A 20,228-nucleotide genomic window follows, 5' to 3' on the forward strand; every position below is an offset into this window, starting at 1 on the left:
AGTATAACAAATATATTAAAGCTATATTTATGTAATTTAATAAAAAATAAGCACACAAAAAATACTTATTTAGATCCTTCAGACTGTTGCACTAAGCTGTAGAATATTCCATTTGTATTTGTAAGTAACGTTGAAGGGGCATCGAACTCCTTTATCTCTCCTCTATCTAAAACCATAACCCTGTCAGACTTTATAATGGTATCCAGTCTGTGAGCTATAGTCAAAACGGTACAATCCTTAAAATTTTCTTCTATAATTTTGTACAGCATTGCATCTGTTTCATGATCCATGTTTGCAGTTGCTTCGTCTAAAATAACAATTTTATTCTTTCTCAATATCGCTCTGGCTACTGAAATTAATTGTCTTTGCCCCGAACTGAAGCTTGAGACATAACCTTTTACGTTGTGATCTAAATCAGGAATAATATCTCTAATGCCTACTTTTTCCAATGCACTCCATAGTTCCTGGTCGTTGTATTCATTAAATGGATCTAAATTTGTACGAATTGTCCCGGAAAACAGAATTGGATCCTGAGGAATAATTGCAATCTTTTTTCTAAGAAAGTTCAAAGATAACGTCTTGATTTCCACGCCATCTATAAAGATATTACCTTCTGCTTCGTAAAGTCTAAAATAAAACAATAATTAATAGCTATATTATTAATTATAAACATTATTACGAAAGTTCCGCGAGATTTATTTTATATAGATAACGTCCCTTGTCGAAAAAGAGCAAATATTAAAAATATCTAGAATCTTCAAGTTCATCGAAAAATTCCGAAATGTCTAGTGATGTCTGGAACATCAGAAAATGTATATAAACACACGAAGTTGACAGTTTAAATAAGAGTTGTATTTTGAATAGTAGTTGTTATTGTGTAAAAGTTGTAAACAAATATTGTAATATTGTTGGTGTTTGAATAAAATAATTTAAACAAGTGTAACAATATAATATTAACATTATACCTAAAAATGGAAGCGATGATTGAAGATTTTCCAGCTCCTGTTCTTCCAACTATTCCTATTTTCTCCCTTGGCTTTATTTTGAAGTTCAAATCCTTTAATACTTTTTCATTATCGTTGTATGTAAGAGACACTCTTTCGTATACGATGGTTCCTTCTGACGGCCAATTTTGAATTATTCTGCCGTCCGTTGGTTCCGATTTAATATGAGTATATTCCAGAAGTCGTTCCACTGAGGTCATGTAACTTTCAAGATCAGCCCATTGTCGTACACCCCATTCAACTTCTCCGGATAACGCTATGACCTGTGTTATCGCCAATCCAACATCGCCAGCAGTATTGTCTAAAAATATATAAAGGTATTAAAATATTTTTAATTGGTAGAGATTAGTTTTATTTTAAAATTTTAATAAACTGCAGATGGTTTATACTTTTTTGTCAAATCTAATTAAAAAATTGCATTGGAAATTCACCCTGGAGATATTTATAGATTTACTATTTTTACTGGTAATAAGCCACAATTTAAGGTTAAAATAAGTTTAGTTTTACGTTTCGATTTCCGCTTCGGAAATCTTTCTCAAAATACAAACATTATTAAATTAAATAAATTTTGTTTTTTTGTTACTTGGTGAAAAATTATTCTAATAGTTTAATTTTATCTAACTCCGAGGGATCGGAGCTGGTTCGGGCTCTGCTTTCACTTCCATTCACTGTTTTCTTCTTCTTCTATAAGAACTGCTTGCAGGATGTCCTCGTCAGAAAGTCCAGATGTTGTAGCTACATTTTCATCAACTTCTTCAAAATCTGTTAGCTCTTCCGGTCCGTAGGTGATGGTCAAACTTTCTGGCCGAAACATCTAATGGCAGGTCATCTTTATCATCAGTCAATCCTTGATCTTCCAGCCATCCTGAGTGTTTGGAGGAATGTTTTATTGTATTGCTTGTCACCTCGTCCCAGGATTTACTAATCATTAGGATGGCATCAAGAATGTTTAGTTTAAGATCGCCATTATTCTCAACCAATTCCATCAAAAGTCTTTATACTATAATGGCTTTTCTAACTCTTGATGGCACTTTGGTCCATGGGCTGAAGGACACTCGTTGTGTTTGCTGGCAGAAAAGAGTTCGATGTTTTGAAGGTCGTGCAATACAGGATGAGCAGGACAATTGTCTACAAGCAAAAGAATTTTTTTCCTTTAAGCTCGATATCCCACTTTCTTATTGCTTCTTCAAAAATTTCCGAGGTCATCCACGCACTCTTGTTTACTTTATTGGTCACCGGTAGATTTTTTATGTTTTTAAAGCAACGCGGGTTTTTCGACTTCCCTACCACTAACAATTTTCGCTTCACCGAACCTGTCATGTTAGCGGCCACGTAAACTCTGCGTTCCTTAGAGAGCTTTCCAACAACGCACTTTTCCAATTTAAATTTTAAAGTTCTGTTTGGTGTCATTTTAAAAAACAATTCAGTCTCATCCGCATTGAAAACGTCGTTTGACGCATATCGTGCCTTCAGTCCAGACACGTTTTCTAGCCAATCATCCGTTAAGTTTTTGTTAACATCGCTGATTTGCCCGTAGTTGATCTTGTGCCGTAACTTCCAGCTCAGTAAACCCTCAGATGCCTTGAAATTCTCAATTCCAAGTTCAGTTGTGAAAAACTCAGCTTTTGTCCTGGCGCAGAAAGTGGAATATGGTTCATACGCTGCTGCTGGAACCACTGAAGCATAGCGCGATCTAAATCTTCGTGCTGAGGTTTCCGCAACTTCTTCCTGCTACCGCCCTCCATCTTCGCTTTAAGCCACTTTTTTCTGTCGTGCCATATCGTGACTGAGACAGCCCCATCTAGCGAACGACATCCGATTGCTTTTCACCTTTCTCTATTGCTCGAGTTATCGATAACTTTTTCTCCACTGAGAGCACTTTACGCTTTTTCGAAAACATGTTGACTGTTGACACACTAAGACACAACTCAAACTGAAAATGAAAAGTCGTCAATAGATGACAACATCTGTGTGATAACAGTTAGATACGCCGCCCGAACAATAAACGTGAGTCACTTAATTATCTGATAAGAAAGAGTAGAATGGGTGGCCGCCTTCCTTAAGCGCAAAACAAAACAACCCCTGGACAATGACCTTGCCACTCGTGACTCAGGTAATCTGAACTTTAAACACATTAACACATTTGTCATCAACTATTGAACACTAAAAAGTTATCGCCATAAAGAGAGAACGATATCGGTATAGAGAAAGAATTAATACATTGTTTTTATGACGAACGTTTACTATTTTCATCACTATAGAGGAATTATCGTTATATAGAGAATTGTTATAGAGAGAGACTACTGTATAATCAAAACAAAATTAGAGAATGATGACACATTGACAACTAGAATAAGACTAAATATATCAGCTATAGGAGAAGGACGAGTATTGCTGATGTTGTGGAACGCATAGCGGAACTTAAATGGAATTGGGCAGACCATGTAGCGAGAATGCATGACTCACGATGGACGAGTAAAATTACACATTGGAGGCCAAGAGCAGACCAACGTAGTAGAGGAAGACCACCTACACGTTGGGCTGAAGACATCAGGCGTATCACGAAAAATTGGCAACAAAGAGCACAAAATCGCAAAGAATGGACGAGTTTAAGGGAGGCCTATGTCCAACAGTGGACGTGATAAATAAAGGTTGGATGATGATGATGATATCAGCTATAATGGAGTTATTGACATTATGTACTGATAATACCTATTTTCAACTAATTAATTAATTCTATAAAAAAATTTGGTCTAGCAATGGGTTCTAGTTTATCTCCATTATTAGCTAATATATTTATGGAAGATTTTGAAACAAAATATTATTTTTAAACAAAATTTAAAACCCACAGTGTGGTGGAAATATGTAGATGATGTATTCTCAATATGACCTCATGGATCAGAGTTGTTGGGCACATTCCTGAATATTATAAACGATAAAGAAGAGATAATAATCATTACCATGGAGAAGGAATATAATAATACACTATCTTTCCTGGATGATTTAATCTCAAAAAACGATAGTGGATATGAGACTCAGGTGTTTAGAAAACCAACACACACCAACAGATATCTAAATTACAAATAATATCACAACATCAATATTAAAAAGAGAATCAATCAATACTTATACGATAGAGCCAAATTTACTAATTCTGACGAAAATTTGTTCTTAAAGGAGAAACATTTGTTAACACCTGTTTTATTAAAAAATGATTATTCTTTATCGTTTATAAATAAGGAATTTTAAACAATCGACCGAATGGAACAGAAAACCTTAGAACGGGATCCTAGAGCATCCATATGGAATAATACGAGGAAAATAACAATACCATATATAAAAGGATTATCAAAAAAACTTAAAACGATAGAAAATAAATTTAACATTTCAACAACATTCAAAACAACAATCATATCGAGATCTATTTTATCTAAAACTAAAGCTAACAATGAATAAGAAGATAGTTGTTCTTAGAAATTAGAGATTAGATGTTCTCTGACTTTGTTAAATATTTCACATAGATTCTGAAGGGATTCTTATTTTGACGTGACAACGTCTTAAATTAGGTTGTGGCTCGGAGTCATTTAAGAAAAAGTGTAACGCCCGCTCACGTCTGTTACAGTGAGTCGCCGAACGAGAGAGAGGCCCGCCGGACCGGCGAATGCCTTGCGTCTCTCTCCCACTCAAACATGATCGGTCCGCTGCGCGCGGCACTAGAGAATTAGGCGCGTTGAATCGCTAAAGTTGAAAATCGTTAAAAGTATCGTCAGCTGTGTCTGTAGTGAAAATGTGGAGTGCTTAGATTCGTCATTTACAACAACTACAACAATAAAGGTAAATAATTGTACACTAATATTTCATTATCGTAAACTATGATTGATTGATTAATTGTTAGATTGACACAAAAGTTGAGAAACTGAGTTTATAGGTTATGTCATACTATTGACAAATGTTGATAGTGTTAAGTAAATTATTAGTTTAAATCACTCTGCAATCAATCGTAATTCAGTCGATTGAGAAGAAACAGCGCGTATTGCTAGTCAAACATTTAAAATAACAAATTATAACTTCTAACCTGTCAAAACAGGGCGACCAAACAAACGAACTAAACCGACCAATCACCACGCGCGGAGTTAGAATTTAACTGTGTTTAGCAAGAATTTCAAATTCCAATTTTAGTAAATGTTTTAATTTTCAACTTTACCATTTACATTTACAAATTTTAATTAATTTCAAATTTATTTAGCAAAAATTTGAACCTTCGATCTGAATAAGTGTTTTGATTTTCAAATTGATTCTTTAAAATTAAAAATATTAAAATATATATAATCAGAAGTGAACGTCACATAACATTATCTGTACTTATTATTATTTAATATGTAGGCAAATACATGTGACCATACTTGGTAGACACAATTGGAAATAGTAATTTTTTATAACTGAAAAAAATAAATATATAAAAACTGGTAGCAAACAATAACTTCAATGATCGATATCTCCGCAACTAATAGATATATCGAAAAAATTTTCAAATAAATTTTGTAGAAAATAATAAGATCAATAATATAATATAAAATAAATAATATATAAAATAATATATAAAAATATAATATATAAAATATAAATAATATATAAAATACCTAATAAATCGGTAATGCAATTCTTATTTTCATTCAATTCCTTGTTCCTATTGTGCAATTTAATAATATTCATATCAATCAATATTCTACCGAGAAAAAGACGTTGTCACATAAAATCTTCGCCCGTAAAACCGACTTTACAGGCAACCGATTTCTTTTTTGTAACATTTTTAAATCTAAACCTAAATTTACCAACAACAGGAACATGATCTGACGATATGTCAGCACCGGGGTAATTTTTAACTGATAGGCATTCATTACGGAATCTCTTGTTCGCCAATATGTAATCAACCAATTCTAACTAGATCCATTTTACTTAGTGCTTAACGTATGGTTACAGTTAAAGCTCTTTTTATGGAGATTTGGAGTAACCAGCGTTATATTTGGGTACGATGCAATTACATAAAATCGATTCTTACTTTTTTTTCGCTTATTTAGCTGTTTTTTGCTTTCGTTATAATAGGTCGTTGAGAAATTTAAATATTGTTACGTAAAAATATGAGTCATAGTTTTAACCTTTAAAACATGTTTTTATTCACTAATAATTCTGTTCTATTGTAGAAATTTTGGCGAAGGATCTAAATTCAAATTATGGTGAATCATCCAACTAGATGCTTCTCGATTTTTCGATGCAAGACAATGCGATCTTTCGATGCTGTTCTAGTATATCAGGATTTCGTATATAAATACAACATTTTTATATGGAGGGCCAGTTAATTCTCAAGACCCGCGCTCGCGAATTTGTTACGTACGGATATAATAAATTATTGTCAGATAAGTTAATATAAATAAAGAAATAAATTAAATCCGTAAGTGTTATAAATATTGAACCTTTTAATAAATTCACAACAAATGGTGTCAGAAGTGAGATCGAACATAAATTAGACTTATAATAATAATACAAGTGAATATAAAATAAATTGTGAAAATGGCTACGATTTATGAGCTGACAGTGACTATTTTAAGAAGACATCTCGAAGACAGAGAATTAGCTTCTACCGGAAAAAAGGCTGAGTTAGTCCAACGACTAAAGAACGCTTTGCTAGAAGAAGGACTAGATCCAGAAACTTATATATTTGAAGACAAGCATGTTGCTGTCCTCTCGTCGATTTCGAAAGTTTCTGGTGATGTAGCCAAAGTTTCCGGCGACATCGCATCATTGGAGAACAAAGTATCCGGCGACATCGCTTCTTTAGAAAGCAAAGTTTCTAACGAGATTTCTTCTCTGGAAAGCAAAGTTTCTGCTAACATCTCCAAAGTCACTTCAGAGATATCTGCTCTTGACGATAGAGTGTCTTCGTTAAAAAACCAAGTTGCTGCCGATATGTTGGCCTTCGAAGAAAAGATATGGAAAGAGATGGAAAGGAAGATGGAGGAAACAGGGACAGCAGAGAGAGGTAACAATCCGATTACAGTGGAGATAAAAGAAGACGAGACGAAATGTAAGTTGGAGACACGGCCGAAATTTGAAGGAAGTGGAGGTTCTATTCATGTTAAAGTCCCAACTTTCGATGGAAAATCGTCATGGAACAACTACATGAAACAGTTCGAATCAGCCGCAAGAGCAAATGGATGGTCTGAAAAAGAAAAGGCGGTAAACCTGACTATCGCTCTTCGAGGAGATGCCTTAGATGTGCTTCAGACCATAGCCGTAGAGGAGACCGATGATTTCGAACAACTGAAGAAGAGGTTAAATATGCGATATGGCCACGAACATTTGGAGCATGTATATCAGTCGCAGCTTAAAAATCGTAGACAGAAGAAAGATGAGGCTCTTCAAGAATATGAGGTAGATATTGCCAGATTAGTACGATATGCTTATCCAACAGCTCCCGAAGACATGATGGAAAAATTGGCCGTTCAAACGTTTATTGATGGTCTTCGTGATCATGAAATGCAGAGAACACTGCGATTAGCTCGTCACAAGACGCTGGTTGATGTCCTATCCGCCGCCCTCGAATACGAGTCAGCTACGCAGGCCTCTGGCGGGTACAGTAAAGTTAGGACTGTAAAAGAGGAAGGAGATGAAGATAAACTTGACCAGCTCGTTAATATGATGAAAAGTATTACATGCAAGAAAACGAAGACCATAAAATCAAGAAACTCACCATCAGGAAAACCAGAACGAGTCGGCTTTAGGGGAGCAGCTTCGACCCGGAACTTTTCCAAAGACCCTCTTATACTAATAGCTTCTTTGAAATGTCGTGAAGATAGTGTATATGTAGATGGAGACATAAATGGTAAAAAGCATACGTTGTTGGTGGATACCGGAGCGACCAGAACCATTATACGCCCGACAGTTATAAACAGCCGAAAGAAACTGTTACCAACGAGGTTGCGACTTCGGACCGCTACACGTGAAAATGCCAACATTCATGGAGAAATCCAGGTACAATTGGGAATTGGAGCAGAAAAGTTCGTCCATACTGTTATAGTTGCTGACATCGAAGAGGATGTTATATTAGGAATGGACGTAATGAATATGCATGGATTCCAATTGGATTTTAAGAATAAGGTAATCAAAGTTGGCAACGAGGAGGTATTTCTCCATCCACATAATGACAACACTGTGCAAGCAGCCATTACAGAAGATACAGTCGTGCCTGCGAGAAGCGAAACGATCATAGTAGCGCGGCTACAGGGATTTGTGGACGAAGGGAGACCTGTTATGATGGAGCCTTGGAACCACGACGATGAGGTTGGCCGTGGAATCATAATTGGAAAGGAATTGGTGACTTCGGCTAAGGAAATTCCTGTGAGACTTATCAATGTCAACGACTACCCAGTGACCATAAAGAAAGAGACAAAAGTAGGAACGTGTGTACCTGTGACATCCATAATCCGTCAGGCGACAACATCTGATAATTCCAACGATAAATTCGACCAAATGGTTGCAGTTGCAGGACAGTCTCTAAATCAGATGGAGAAAAGGAAATTAAGGGAATTTCTTCGGCAGTATCGTGATATTTTCGTACCGAAAGGAGGAAAGACGGGAAGAACTACGGTTGTTAAGCATAAAATTGATACTGGTAATGCTAAGCCAATTCGTCAAACAGCTCGACGATTACCACAGGCGAAAAGAGAGGAAGCTGAAACGATTGTTCAGGAAATGAATAAAGACGGGGTGATAGAACCTTCTACGAGCCCATGGGTCTCTCCGGTGGTCCTGGTTAAGAAGAAAGACGGAACGACGAGGTTCTGTGTGGATTACCGTTTGCTGAACAACGTTACCAAGAAAGATAGTTATCCTCTGCCTCGGATCGATGACACATTGGACACATTGGCTGGAAGTAAATTGTTTTCTACTTTGGATTTGAAGTCTGGATACTGGCAGGTAGAAATGGACCCAGTAGATAAAGAAAAGACAGCCTTCACCACAGGATCTGGATTGTGGCAATTCAACGTTATGCCATTTGGACTCTGTAATGCTCCTGCGACATTTGAGAGGCTTATGGAAAATGTGTTGAGAGGGTTATCTTGGAAAACATGCCTGGTTTATTTAGATGACATAATCGTCTTGGGGGAGACATTCGAAGATCATTTGAGGAATTTAGAAAACGTTTTTAATCGACTTAAAGCTGCCCAATTGATGCTAAACCCCAAGAAGTGCCAGCTATTTCAAGGTAAAGTCAATTATCTGGGTCATATAGTCAGTAAAGAAGGAGTGGCCGTGGATAAGGGAAAAATCGATTCCATTAAGGAATGGCCAAAACCAACTGACAAACATCAAGTGAGAAGTTTTCTTGGACTATGTACTTACTACCGGAGGTTTATTAAGAAGTTTGCAGATATCGCTAAGCCATTAACGCGACTTACAGAGGAATCAAGAGAATACCGCTGGGATATAGACTGCCAAAATGCCTTTGAAACGTTGAAAAAGCATTTAATAACAGCACCAATTTTGGGGTATCCACTGCCAGAAGGAGAGTTCATCTTAGATACGGATGCAAGTAATGTGGGAATTGGAGGAGTGCTGTCTCAGATTCAAGGAGGAGAGGAACGAGTCCTCGGATATTTTAGTAAAGTTCTTTCAAAACCAGAACGGAATTATTGCGTCACGAGAAGAGAACTTCTGGCAGTAGTGAAATCAGTAGAGCACTTCTATCAATATCTCTATGGCAGAAAGTTTCTAATCCGAACCGACCATGCCGCCCTTAAGTGGTTGATGCAGTTTAAGAATCCAGAGGGTCAGATAGCCAGGTGGATCGAACGACTCCAAGAATACGATTTTAAGATTGAGCACCGGGCCGGAGTTAGCCACAGAAACGCTGATTCTCTTTCCAGAAGGCCATGCCCAGCAGAGTGTTCCCACTGCAACAAAACGGAATCCAAGGAAGCAGCAGTGCTAAGAACGACGATTGTCAACGACGACTGGACGCCTACTAAGATAAGGGAAGAACAAGAGAGAGATCCAGTTATACAGAAAATCCGAAAATGGAAAGAGGAAAGCCGTCGACCACCTTGGCAGGAAATATCAAACCTATGCTCAGTAGTTAAGACGTATTGGGCCCAGTGGGACTCATTTATCATCGAAGATGGCTTGCTTAAACGAGTCCTGGAAAATGATGACGGTTCAGAGAAGAGAAGACAGTTGGTGATCCCAAAGAGCAGAATAGCCGAAGTACTTCGTCAGTTACACGACAGTCCATCGGGAGGGCATTTTGGTGTAAGGAAAACCCTTCAGCGAATTCGGGAACGGTTTTATTGGATGAACAGTTCCGACGACGTAAAAGACTGGTGTAAGAAATGTACTATTTGTGCTACGAGTAACGGGCCTCACCGAAAAAGGAGAGCTCCTATGAGACAATATAATGTTGGAAGCCCGTTTGAAAGAATAGCTTTGGACATCGCTGGGCCATTTCCAGAAAGTGAAAATGGAGGCAAGTACATGTTGGTAGTAATGGATTACTTTACTAAGTGGGTCGAGATTTACGCACTTCCCGACCAGAAGGCCGCCACCGTTGCAGATAAGTTGATCCAAGAATATATCAGCCGATTTGGAGTGCCTTTGGAGATACATAGTGACCAAGGCAGGAACTTCGAAAGCGATCTATTCCAAGGAATATGTGATAGACTAGGCATGAAGAAAACAAGAACTACCGCGTATCATCCGCAATCGGATGGTATGGTAGAACGAATGAATAGGACAGTTGGCAAGTATTTGACAAAGATGGTGTCCGATCATCAGCGAGACTGGGACCAATACCTTCCGTTCTTCACAATGGCCTACAGATCTGCTGTTAACGAATCAACGGGCCAGACACCAGCCAGAGTCCTATTCGGACGCGAAATGCGACTACCTTGTGATCTAGAATTTGGGTGTCGACCTGGAGAAGATGTAGCAGGTGAAGATTATGTGATCGAATTACGAAGAAGAATGGACGATGTACATGAGTTGGTCCGTTCCCACCTTCAGATCGCTAGCGACCGAATGAAGAAACGGTACGATACACAAGCCGAAAAGGGTTGCTTTAAGAAGAACGACAAAGTATGGCTGTATAATCCCAAGAAGCGAAAAGGTTGTTCTCCCAAATTGCAGCAGTTTTGGGAAGGTCCATACCTCATCATGGAGAAGATCAACGATGTCATCTACCGAATAAGCAAGATTCCGAGGGAAAGCCGATGATAGTACACCATAACCGGTTGGCATCTTTCGAAGGTGACCACGACGTAGATGAAGAAGTGGAAGTAAACCAAGTCCAAGATGTGTCTGACCTCACGTTTGAGGAATTCATGGGTGCCTATGGAGGTACCGGTAAAGCGAGACATGGTGTTACCACTGAAGAAAAGCAAGATCTACTCGCGCTCCCCGATGACTACTCGCTGGCCCTTACCATCCCGGCTAGTATCAAAGACGCACCAGGGTTGGCATCCGTCTTTCGAAGGAAGTTTGGTCGAGTTGCAGAACTTCAATGCCAAGTGCCAGCTCCCGGTAAAACCTTGAAACTCCAAGATGCATCACGTTACCTTTTCTACCTGGTAACAAAAGACACTGCCCGTGACCAACCTACCTACCGAGATGTATGGGAAGCCTTACTTCAATTGAGAGGGCACGTACTAGAGTCCGACGTGCAAAAGTTAGCCATGCCAAAGTTGGAGTGCCGCCAATTAGATTGGAGGGTTATCCGAAATATGGTGGAGGAGATCTTTAAAGACACCGAAGTCCAGGTGTTAGTCTGTTGCAATCCGCATAGTTACTGGTGCGGAGAGAAAACCGTCCCTTGTCATTTTTATACAACTGGAAGTTGTAAAAGAGGGTCCAGTTGCCGATACCAGCATACCGTTCCAGTTCTAGTCCCAAAAAGGTTCCAGGAGGAACCATCTTTTAAGAGGGGGGCAATGTTACGTAAAAATATGAGTCATAGTTTTAACCTTTAAAACATGTTTTTATTCACTAATAATTCTGTTCTATTGTAGAAATTTTGGCGAAGGATCTAAATTCAAATTATGGTGAATCATCCAACTAGATGCTTCTCGATTTTTCGATGCAAGACAATGCGATCTTTCGATGCTGTTCTAGTATATCAGGATTTCGTATATAAATACAACATTTTTATATGGAGGGCCAGTTAATTCTCAAGACCCGCGCTCGCGAATTTGTTACGTACGGATATAATAAATTATTGTCAGATAAGTTAATATAAATAAAGAAATAAATTAAATCCGTAAGTGTTATAAATATTGAACCTTTTAATAAATTCACAACAATATTTCGAATATGGTGAATGTAAAATAGCTTTTCAACAACTTAGTTCCCAAAAATCCTAGAGTACATGAAACGATTGGAAAGAAAATGTTTACCATTACCTGAATCTATGAAAGTTTTAAAAATATGAAGAAGTCGGTTACAGTAAACGTGTAATTGAGAAAAACCCTGTAGATACTACACTAAAAGAAATCAACGCATACAATGAATGTCGATGGTGCTACTTTTCCTGAAAATATAGATGCAAAACAAAGTAGCTTAGTATAAGTTTTGTCCAATGACATCTGTTGACGTGGGAAGATTTTTCTCGTCCTACAAATATATTTTAGAAAATAGAAGGCAACGCTTCACAATTGAAAATCTAAGCACAATCGTGGTTTTACAAGTCAATAAGAATTATAATGCAGAATATAAAAATCCTATCAACATGCACCTATAGATACCTATGTGATCATGTTAAACTTACTCTTTTAAACTAATTTTTCTTAAAAAAATTATTTTTTAATTTGTTTTTTTTTCTCTTTAAAGACTAAAAATAAGTTAATTCATTTTCACGGTTTTTCGACTTTTTAATATACACAATTTATATTTTATTTAGAAACCAACAATATATAAGTGATGAGTCCCCTATGAAAATTCCAATTAGTTAATTTGATTATGCATGCAATTTTCCATATTTTGGCTTTTTTAGGGAGTAATGTGTAATAATTAATGTTTTGTATTTTGAGAACGATTTCCAAAGTGGAAATCGAAACGTCAAAAATATTTTAAACTTATATTGTGGCTTATTCCCAATAAAAATATTAATTGTATTAAGACAACACAAGAAAATAACCTCAGAACAATATTAAGAGTATATTGCATGCATATTTTACCCTTTTTTGTGCGTATATTCCGAAGTATAATTATTATTATATAAAAATCCTACCTGCGTCGATGAAAACTAAAGTAAGTACAACAATACATATAAAAATACTGCATACAAAATCCATCGAGAATCCAAAAGCTGCTGTTGCGCACTGCCATGCATAATGAGCAGAAGTGAACGTATCTTGGTACCTGTCATACTCGTCTATTAATGTTTTTTCAACCTTATATGCCCTTATTGTAGTGAGCCCTTCTAACGAAGCGTTTATGTGACCAACCATGGGACTTCTGGCTAAAATATAGAATAAGTTCTTAGTTTAGTCCACAATCATTTAAATAGTTGAAATAAGTTAGTTGTACTAGGTTAGTACAACTAACCTAATACTAGGTATCAGTACTATAAGTACATATTAACAATATAATACTAAATTTTAGACGGGAACATAGGTTAAAGACGATATTAACAGATATTCAATGATAGGAATATTGCAATAATTACAATATCTGGGACATATCATGAGGGGCGAGCGTTATAATGTGCTGAAATTAATAGTACAAGGAAGAATATAGGATAGAAGGAGTGGTGGAAGAAGACGCATCTCCTGATTAAACAATTTGAGAGCTTGGTTTAACTGCATTTATGTTGTTTTTTATAGATCAGCGGCATCTTCTTCTTTCTTCTTATATGTAGGCTTTAAAGCCTGTTACTTCTTCAGTATTAGCCTCCTAAATTGTTTAAATTATCGCACCATCTTTTTCTTGATCTGCCAATACTTCTTCGTCCATTTGGTGACTTATCTAGTGCTATTCGTAGTTTCCTATACTCTGCAATTCTACTAATGTGTTCATTCCACTCCTGTTTCCGTTTTGTCACCCATCTATTTATGTCTTCTATATTGCACGCTCTTATTATGTTTTCGCTTTCCTCCCTATCCAACAGACTGATATTCGTCGGAGTATTTTCATCTCTGTTGTTTCTAGTAGTCGTCTCGTATTAGATGTGTCAGGTCTTGTCTCCGCCGTGTAAGTTAATAAAGATCTAATTGCTGCTTTATAGATCTTTGTTTTTGTATCTTGTCTTAGGTTTTTGTTCTTCCAGATTGTGTCATTAAGAGATCCCACCGCTTTACTTACTTTTAAGCTTTGTTGTCGTACTTCTTCTTCAACATCTCCGTAACTAGTTATATTTATTCGTAGATATCTAAACCTTGCTTTCTGCTTTATTATTTTCCCATCAATTTCGATTTTACATCGTAGTGGGTATTTAGATGTTGTTATACATTTTGTCTTTTTCTGCTGATATTATCATATTGTATTTCTTGGCTGTTGTATTGAAGATGTGTGTTAATCTTTGGAGCTCGTCTTCTGTCTCGGCGATTGATGCATAACATAATAATTGGATTTCTTTGTTCCCCATTCTGTAACCATGACCTTTACGTACTGCTCGTATTATTTCGTCATCATCATCATCATTGGTGCTACAGCCCTATAAAAGAGCCTCGACCTTCCCAAGTCTATTACGCCAGTCAGTTCTATCCATTGCCAACTGTTGCCAGTTTGCTGCGCCTATTTGTCTACCATCCTCATCTACACGATCCCTCCATCTGAGTTTTGGTCTACCCCTTTTTCTACTTCCCACGGGTTGTGACATAAGGATTCTTCTAGGAGGGTTGTTCTGCTGTGATCTTGCCAGATGTCCTGCCCATCTTAGTCTTCCTATTTTTATAAAGGATACTACGTCTTTACCACCAAATATATGTTTGTATCTGTGATATATCTCGTAGTTGTACCTCCTTCTCCAAACACCATTTTCACAGATGCCACCAAATATTCTTCTCAGGATCCTTCGTTCAAATATAAGCAGGAGATTTTCATCTGCCTTGGAAATGGTCCATGCCTCAGACCCATATGTCAACACTGGTTGTATATGGGTTTTGTATATGGTTATTTTTGTTTTTTGGCTTAAGTTTCTGCTTCTCATATGTCTACTCAGTCCAAAATAGCATTTGTTTGCTAGGATTATTCTTCGCTTGATTTCTTCCGTCATGACGTTCTCCTTGGTGATCAGGGAGCCGAAGTATGTGAATTTGTCCACCACTTCAAAGGTAGAATTATCAACCGTGAGTTGGTGGCCGATGTTTCTGGCTCTATTATTGGGTGTTGATGCCATTATCTTAGTTTTATTTTCATTTACTTGCAGGCCCATATTTTTTGAGGCGTGTGACAAGGTGGTATACATTTCTTCTAGCTTGCGTGTTGTGCGGGCAACTAGATCAACATCATCTGCATATGCCAAAATTTGGGATAATTTATTAAAAATGATTCCTCTGCTGTCTATTTGGGGATCCCTGACCGCCTTTTCCAAAGCTATGTTGAAAAGGAGACACGCCAGCGCATCTCCCTGTCGCAACCCAACATGCGTTTCAAATGCCTGTGATTGTTCGCCCTGTATTTGGACTTTGCAAACAACTTTACGCATTGTAGCCTTAACCAATCTTATCAGTTTATCGGGGATGTGGAATTCATCCATGACTTCATACAATTTATTTCTTAGGACACTATCATAGGCCGATTTAAAATCTACGAAAAGATGGTATGTGTCGATATTAAATTCATTGGTTTTTTCCAGTATTTACCTTAGCACAAAGATCTGGTCTGTTGTTGATCGACCAGGCCTAAAACCACTTTGATATTCGCCAAGAAGCTCCTCTGAATATTCACTCAGGCGACCATATAAAATACTCGAAAATATTTTGTATGCTGTATTAGGGTTATTCCCCTACAGTTTCTACATTCTAATTCATCGCCCTTTTTGTGTAGCGGGCAAACGATCCCAATACACCACTCTTCTGGGATTTGTTCCTCATTCCAGGCTCTCAGTATGATTTTATATATATGATTAGTCAGAGTAGCACCTCCACATTTAATAAGTTCCGCGGGTATACCATCACTTCCTGGAGATTTATTATTTTTTAGGTGTTTTATTGCATCCCGTACTTCCTAAATTGATGGAGGCTCCAATGGTGTATTGTTGTTTTCTCCTGGGGGTGGTTGATTTGGATCTTCTACTTCGATAGTAAGCAGTTCTTTATAGTGTTCCACCCACCTTTTCAATACTTCTTCTTTTGTATTGAGTATATGCCCCTCCTTATCCTTACATAGTCCGATCCTTGGTTTAAATTCATTTCTTGCTTTATTTAGATTTTTATAGAATTTTCTTGTTTGATTTTCCTTTTTTAATGCCTCAAGTTCTTCCAATATCCTATTTTCATAAGTTCGCTTTTTTCTCCGATGGATGTACTTCTCTTCTCTTCTGAGATCTTTATATTTTTGTTCTTTTTCTCGGGTTCTTCTTTGCTGCATCAGTTTATATGCATTGTTCTTTCTTCTTGTAATGTCCTCGCACTCAGCATCGAACCACTCATTGCGTGGTGGTGGTCTTTGCGGCCCTAGAATGTTATTTGCTGCATCTTTAATGTAATTTTTACACATTTCCCATTGTTCACTAATTGTTAGATTCTCTTTAGTTATGTATTTAGTTTCGATATAGTTTTGAAACCTTTCTACCGTTTGCGGGTTTTTGAGGAGTTCAATATTAAGGCGCCTTGTTTTGGTACTTCTCTCCTTCTTCGCATTTGAGATTCTAGCCCGAATTCTTGTGCCAACTAGAAAATGATCTGAATCAATATTGGCGCCTCGATAGGTGCGGCCATCCATAAGGTTGGAGAAGTGTCTAGCATCTATGATCACATGATCAATTTGGTTGTTCGTTAATCCATCAGGCGAGGTCCATGTCCCCATGTGTATTTTTTTGTGTAGAAAACATGTGCTTCCTACGATCATGTTCTTTGAGGCTGCGAAGGTGACTGCTCGGTGTCCATTCGAATTAGTATTATTATGGAGACTATATTTACCAATGTGCGGTAGATATATTTCTTCCCTTCCGATTTTTGCGTTCAGATCACCGATTATTATTTTAATGTCATTTCTGGGACAATTGTCATATGTTCTTTCTAATTCATCATAGAAATTGTCTTTTTCTTCGTCTTGCTTGTCCTCTGTTGGAGCATGTACATTAATAAGGCTAATATTAAAAAACTTGCCCCTGATCCTTAAGCAGCTCATTCGCGGATTTATCGGCTTAAAATCTATAACCAAGTGCTTGACTTTATTATTGACTATAAAGGCTGTCCCAAATTCATGTCTGGTTCTATGGCAACTATAGTATATATTGTAGTTTGCTTTTTGGATTATGCCATGACCTGTCCATCGTACTTCTTGTATTGCAGTAATATCAGCATTATATTGTGCTAACATGTCATACAGTTTGCGGATGTTTCCAGGTTCGTTAAGTGTGCGAACGTTCCAGGTAAATACTTTAAGATCATTATTTCCATTATTCAGGTCCTTATTTCGTTGCATAGGTCGTCCTCGAGATTTCCGTCCGGCATTTTTGACTTTCGATTTCGTAACTATAGGGTTTTACCGGGTTGGGTAGTTAACCCAACGCCAAACCCCCTTTTCGGAGGGCCATTTCACCCACTCTCGTCAGTTCCCGACCCAACTTTCCACCCGGGTTGGATACCAGATCTCCAGCTGGGTTGCTCGGTTAACAGGGGACACCAGCGTGAAGGTGAGAGTCGGATTTGAGTAGAAGAGGCTAGTTGGAGTAAACTGGAATCAACTCCATGTATTCGCATCCTACCCCTTTATCCCCCTATACCCCCCGTATTATTTCGTCCATTATTAAATTAAAGAGAAGTGGGAACTGTATTCGATTATGGATGTAGATGTTTTCGATGGTTTGTATAATATTGATTGGTATGTTTCTTTTATACAGTAGGTGTAAAACGGTAGCAGCGGTATGAAAGTCCAACGAAAGTGTAAATTACGATGATGATTGCTCACCTTTTTAGGGGAGATCTAATTAAATGCAATATTAAATATTTTTAATTCCTTTATTTGGACTATACAAGATATATGGAAAGAATGTCAAAAGTATAATCAATCGGAAGACATTGAGAGAAAACCTCTTATTTGCTAGATTAACGGTATAAAGAAAACTTGAGATATTTCCGAGACAATCTCGTAATTTTAGTCCTTTCAGATTTTTGTGGGTTAGAATACCTAATATCAATGCTTGAGATACCTGATGTCAATGACAACTAACACAAAGAAGAGATCATATGTAAAGAAAGTCAGGATCTGGAGTAAGTTCATCAAAACTTTAACTATGGTCGGTACTACAACGAAACCCTTTCTAAATAACAATGAATATTTTGGGTTGTAGTACCGACCAGAGAGAGACATCTAAAGAGTAAAATGCCGTTTGGTTCGTGTTGATAAATGCAATAGTTTCGTAATATTCTAGCAATGAGTGGCACATAGTTAAAAAAACGTGGTTTCGAGAACATCCAAATAAAATTAAACAGTTGCCGTCACCCGGCAAATTAACCGCTTCGCTCGCACCGCTCTCTTCTCTACCTACTTTAAGATCGCGCAGATCTTTGGGACTAAATCTATACTATTTCTAAGTATTTTCTAGCAATTTAAAAATAAAATTCGATTTTTTAAAAATTGTTAAGAGGAACGTGGCCTTTCGAAACCCGTGTAAATTCACCAAATAGTCTATGTATTATTTGTTCTATGATCTCATGTCATTTTGTCTATGCATTTAGAATTGAATGTACAAAACGAAATAGGTACTTACTTGTAGTTTCTAGACGTTTTAATGTTCGCCCTGTGGGTAAGTAGACCTTCCTCATGAAATATAGGGAAGAAAATATTACTGCAGCGCAGGCCAAAAAGGATAATTTTATTAACGAAATCATTATTACAATACTAGCTAGCACAAAGGCTACCTAAAATAGAATAATTTAATACATTGTGGATTTGGTCACAATTAGAAGCGGAACACTTATCGAACTTACCCTCATAAATTCGCTTATAACAAAAGCAACCTGTTCATCGACATTACTCAAATCTTGAGAACATCTATTCAAAATATTTCCCAAAAAATGCGTATCAAAAAATGACATGAGGGAACTGGTTAGTTTAGAAATAAGTGTTTTATGTATATTGATAGAAGCTCTTCGTCCGAGTTCCAGTATTGTGTAAGTGCTGACTGTAGTTAAAATGGCATGAAGGAATATAGTTGTCGAATATATTTTTATTATATGTTCACTATGCTCTACAGCTTTGTTATAAGTATTGTTGTGTGTTAAATTTTTGAAAGTTAGGACTATCTGTTGCTGATCTACCCTAGAATGACATAAGGGAATATAAGTATATTAATTAAGATGAAGTTAATAACATAGAAAAAGTTGGAAAAGAGAAGTATTTTTGAAGTGTGTAAAACATTTTAATTCTTAACTGAGCGCTTTCTGCTTACAAAGATATTTTCGGAGATATGCCATAAGAGAGCAGTGATGTAAATAATTAATTTTAATTTAACAATCAATTACTTACGTCAAATATTAAGTATCCTACTGGGAGAGATCATGTAGTAAGTAAAAAAGTGCTGGACCTATTTTTCTTTTATTTTTTAAATAATGAAGAAAGAAACGCACAAAGGACTTTTGTCAGCACGCGATTGCCATATTTGAAACGGAAACATAGACTCGTACAAATATGGGCTATTGTATTTTTTATATAAAAATGCGTGCACGTCACAATTTATATAAAGTGACGTCACTTATATTCAAAATTTCCAGAACGTCAACCTTAGAGTTCAAATTTTCCTAACACAGCTAATAGTACGAAACCCATACGGAACTGCTCGATCTTTCATAGGCGTCAACATGGTATAATAATCAGAAAAATGTAATCATCAATATATTGGGAATTTTAGAATTATATTGATTAAATAACCAAAAACATTTGTTATTATTAATAATATAAATTTTATGAAATAACTCTTTAAGTCTAATATTCCACAAAATAATAATTTTAATTAAATATATTAAACAATTGTACGCAATTGATACTGGAATACTTCAAATTTTTTGACAG

At 36.8% G+C, this 20,228-nt stretch overlaps 1 protein-coding gene across 1 annotated transcript in view; it reads right to left on the reverse strand.

Moving 5' to 3' along the window:
• Positions 1-9: 9 nt before the first annotated feature.
• The window catches only part of LOC140432481 (probable multidrug resistance-associated protein lethal(2)03659), a 50,876-nt gene continuing 30,657 nt past the window's right edge, over positions 10-20,228 (reverse strand). Inside the window, exons 7-11 of the mRNA XM_072520396.1 lie at positions 19,148-19,478; positions 18,928-19,078; positions 13,279-13,509; positions 966-1,305; positions 10-627 (exon numbers count right to left, since the gene is read on the reverse strand). Of these exons, the coding sequence (XP_072376497.1) occupies positions 66-627; positions 966-1,305; positions 13,279-13,509; positions 18,928-19,078; positions 19,148-19,478 (1,615 nt within the window). The 3' untranslated portion in view covers positions 10-65. The remainder of the gene's footprint in view (positions 628-965; positions 1,306-13,278; positions 13,510-18,927; positions 19,079-19,147; positions 19,479-20,228) is intronic.

This window comes from Diabrotica undecimpunctata, chromosome 1 (genome assembly GCF_040954645.1).
Source record: "Diabrotica undecimpunctata isolate CICGRU chromosome 1, icDiaUnde3, whole genome shotgun sequence".
NCBI classification, from domain to species: Eukaryota; Metazoa; Arthropoda; class Insecta; order Coleoptera; family Chrysomelidae; genus Diabrotica; species Diabrotica undecimpunctata.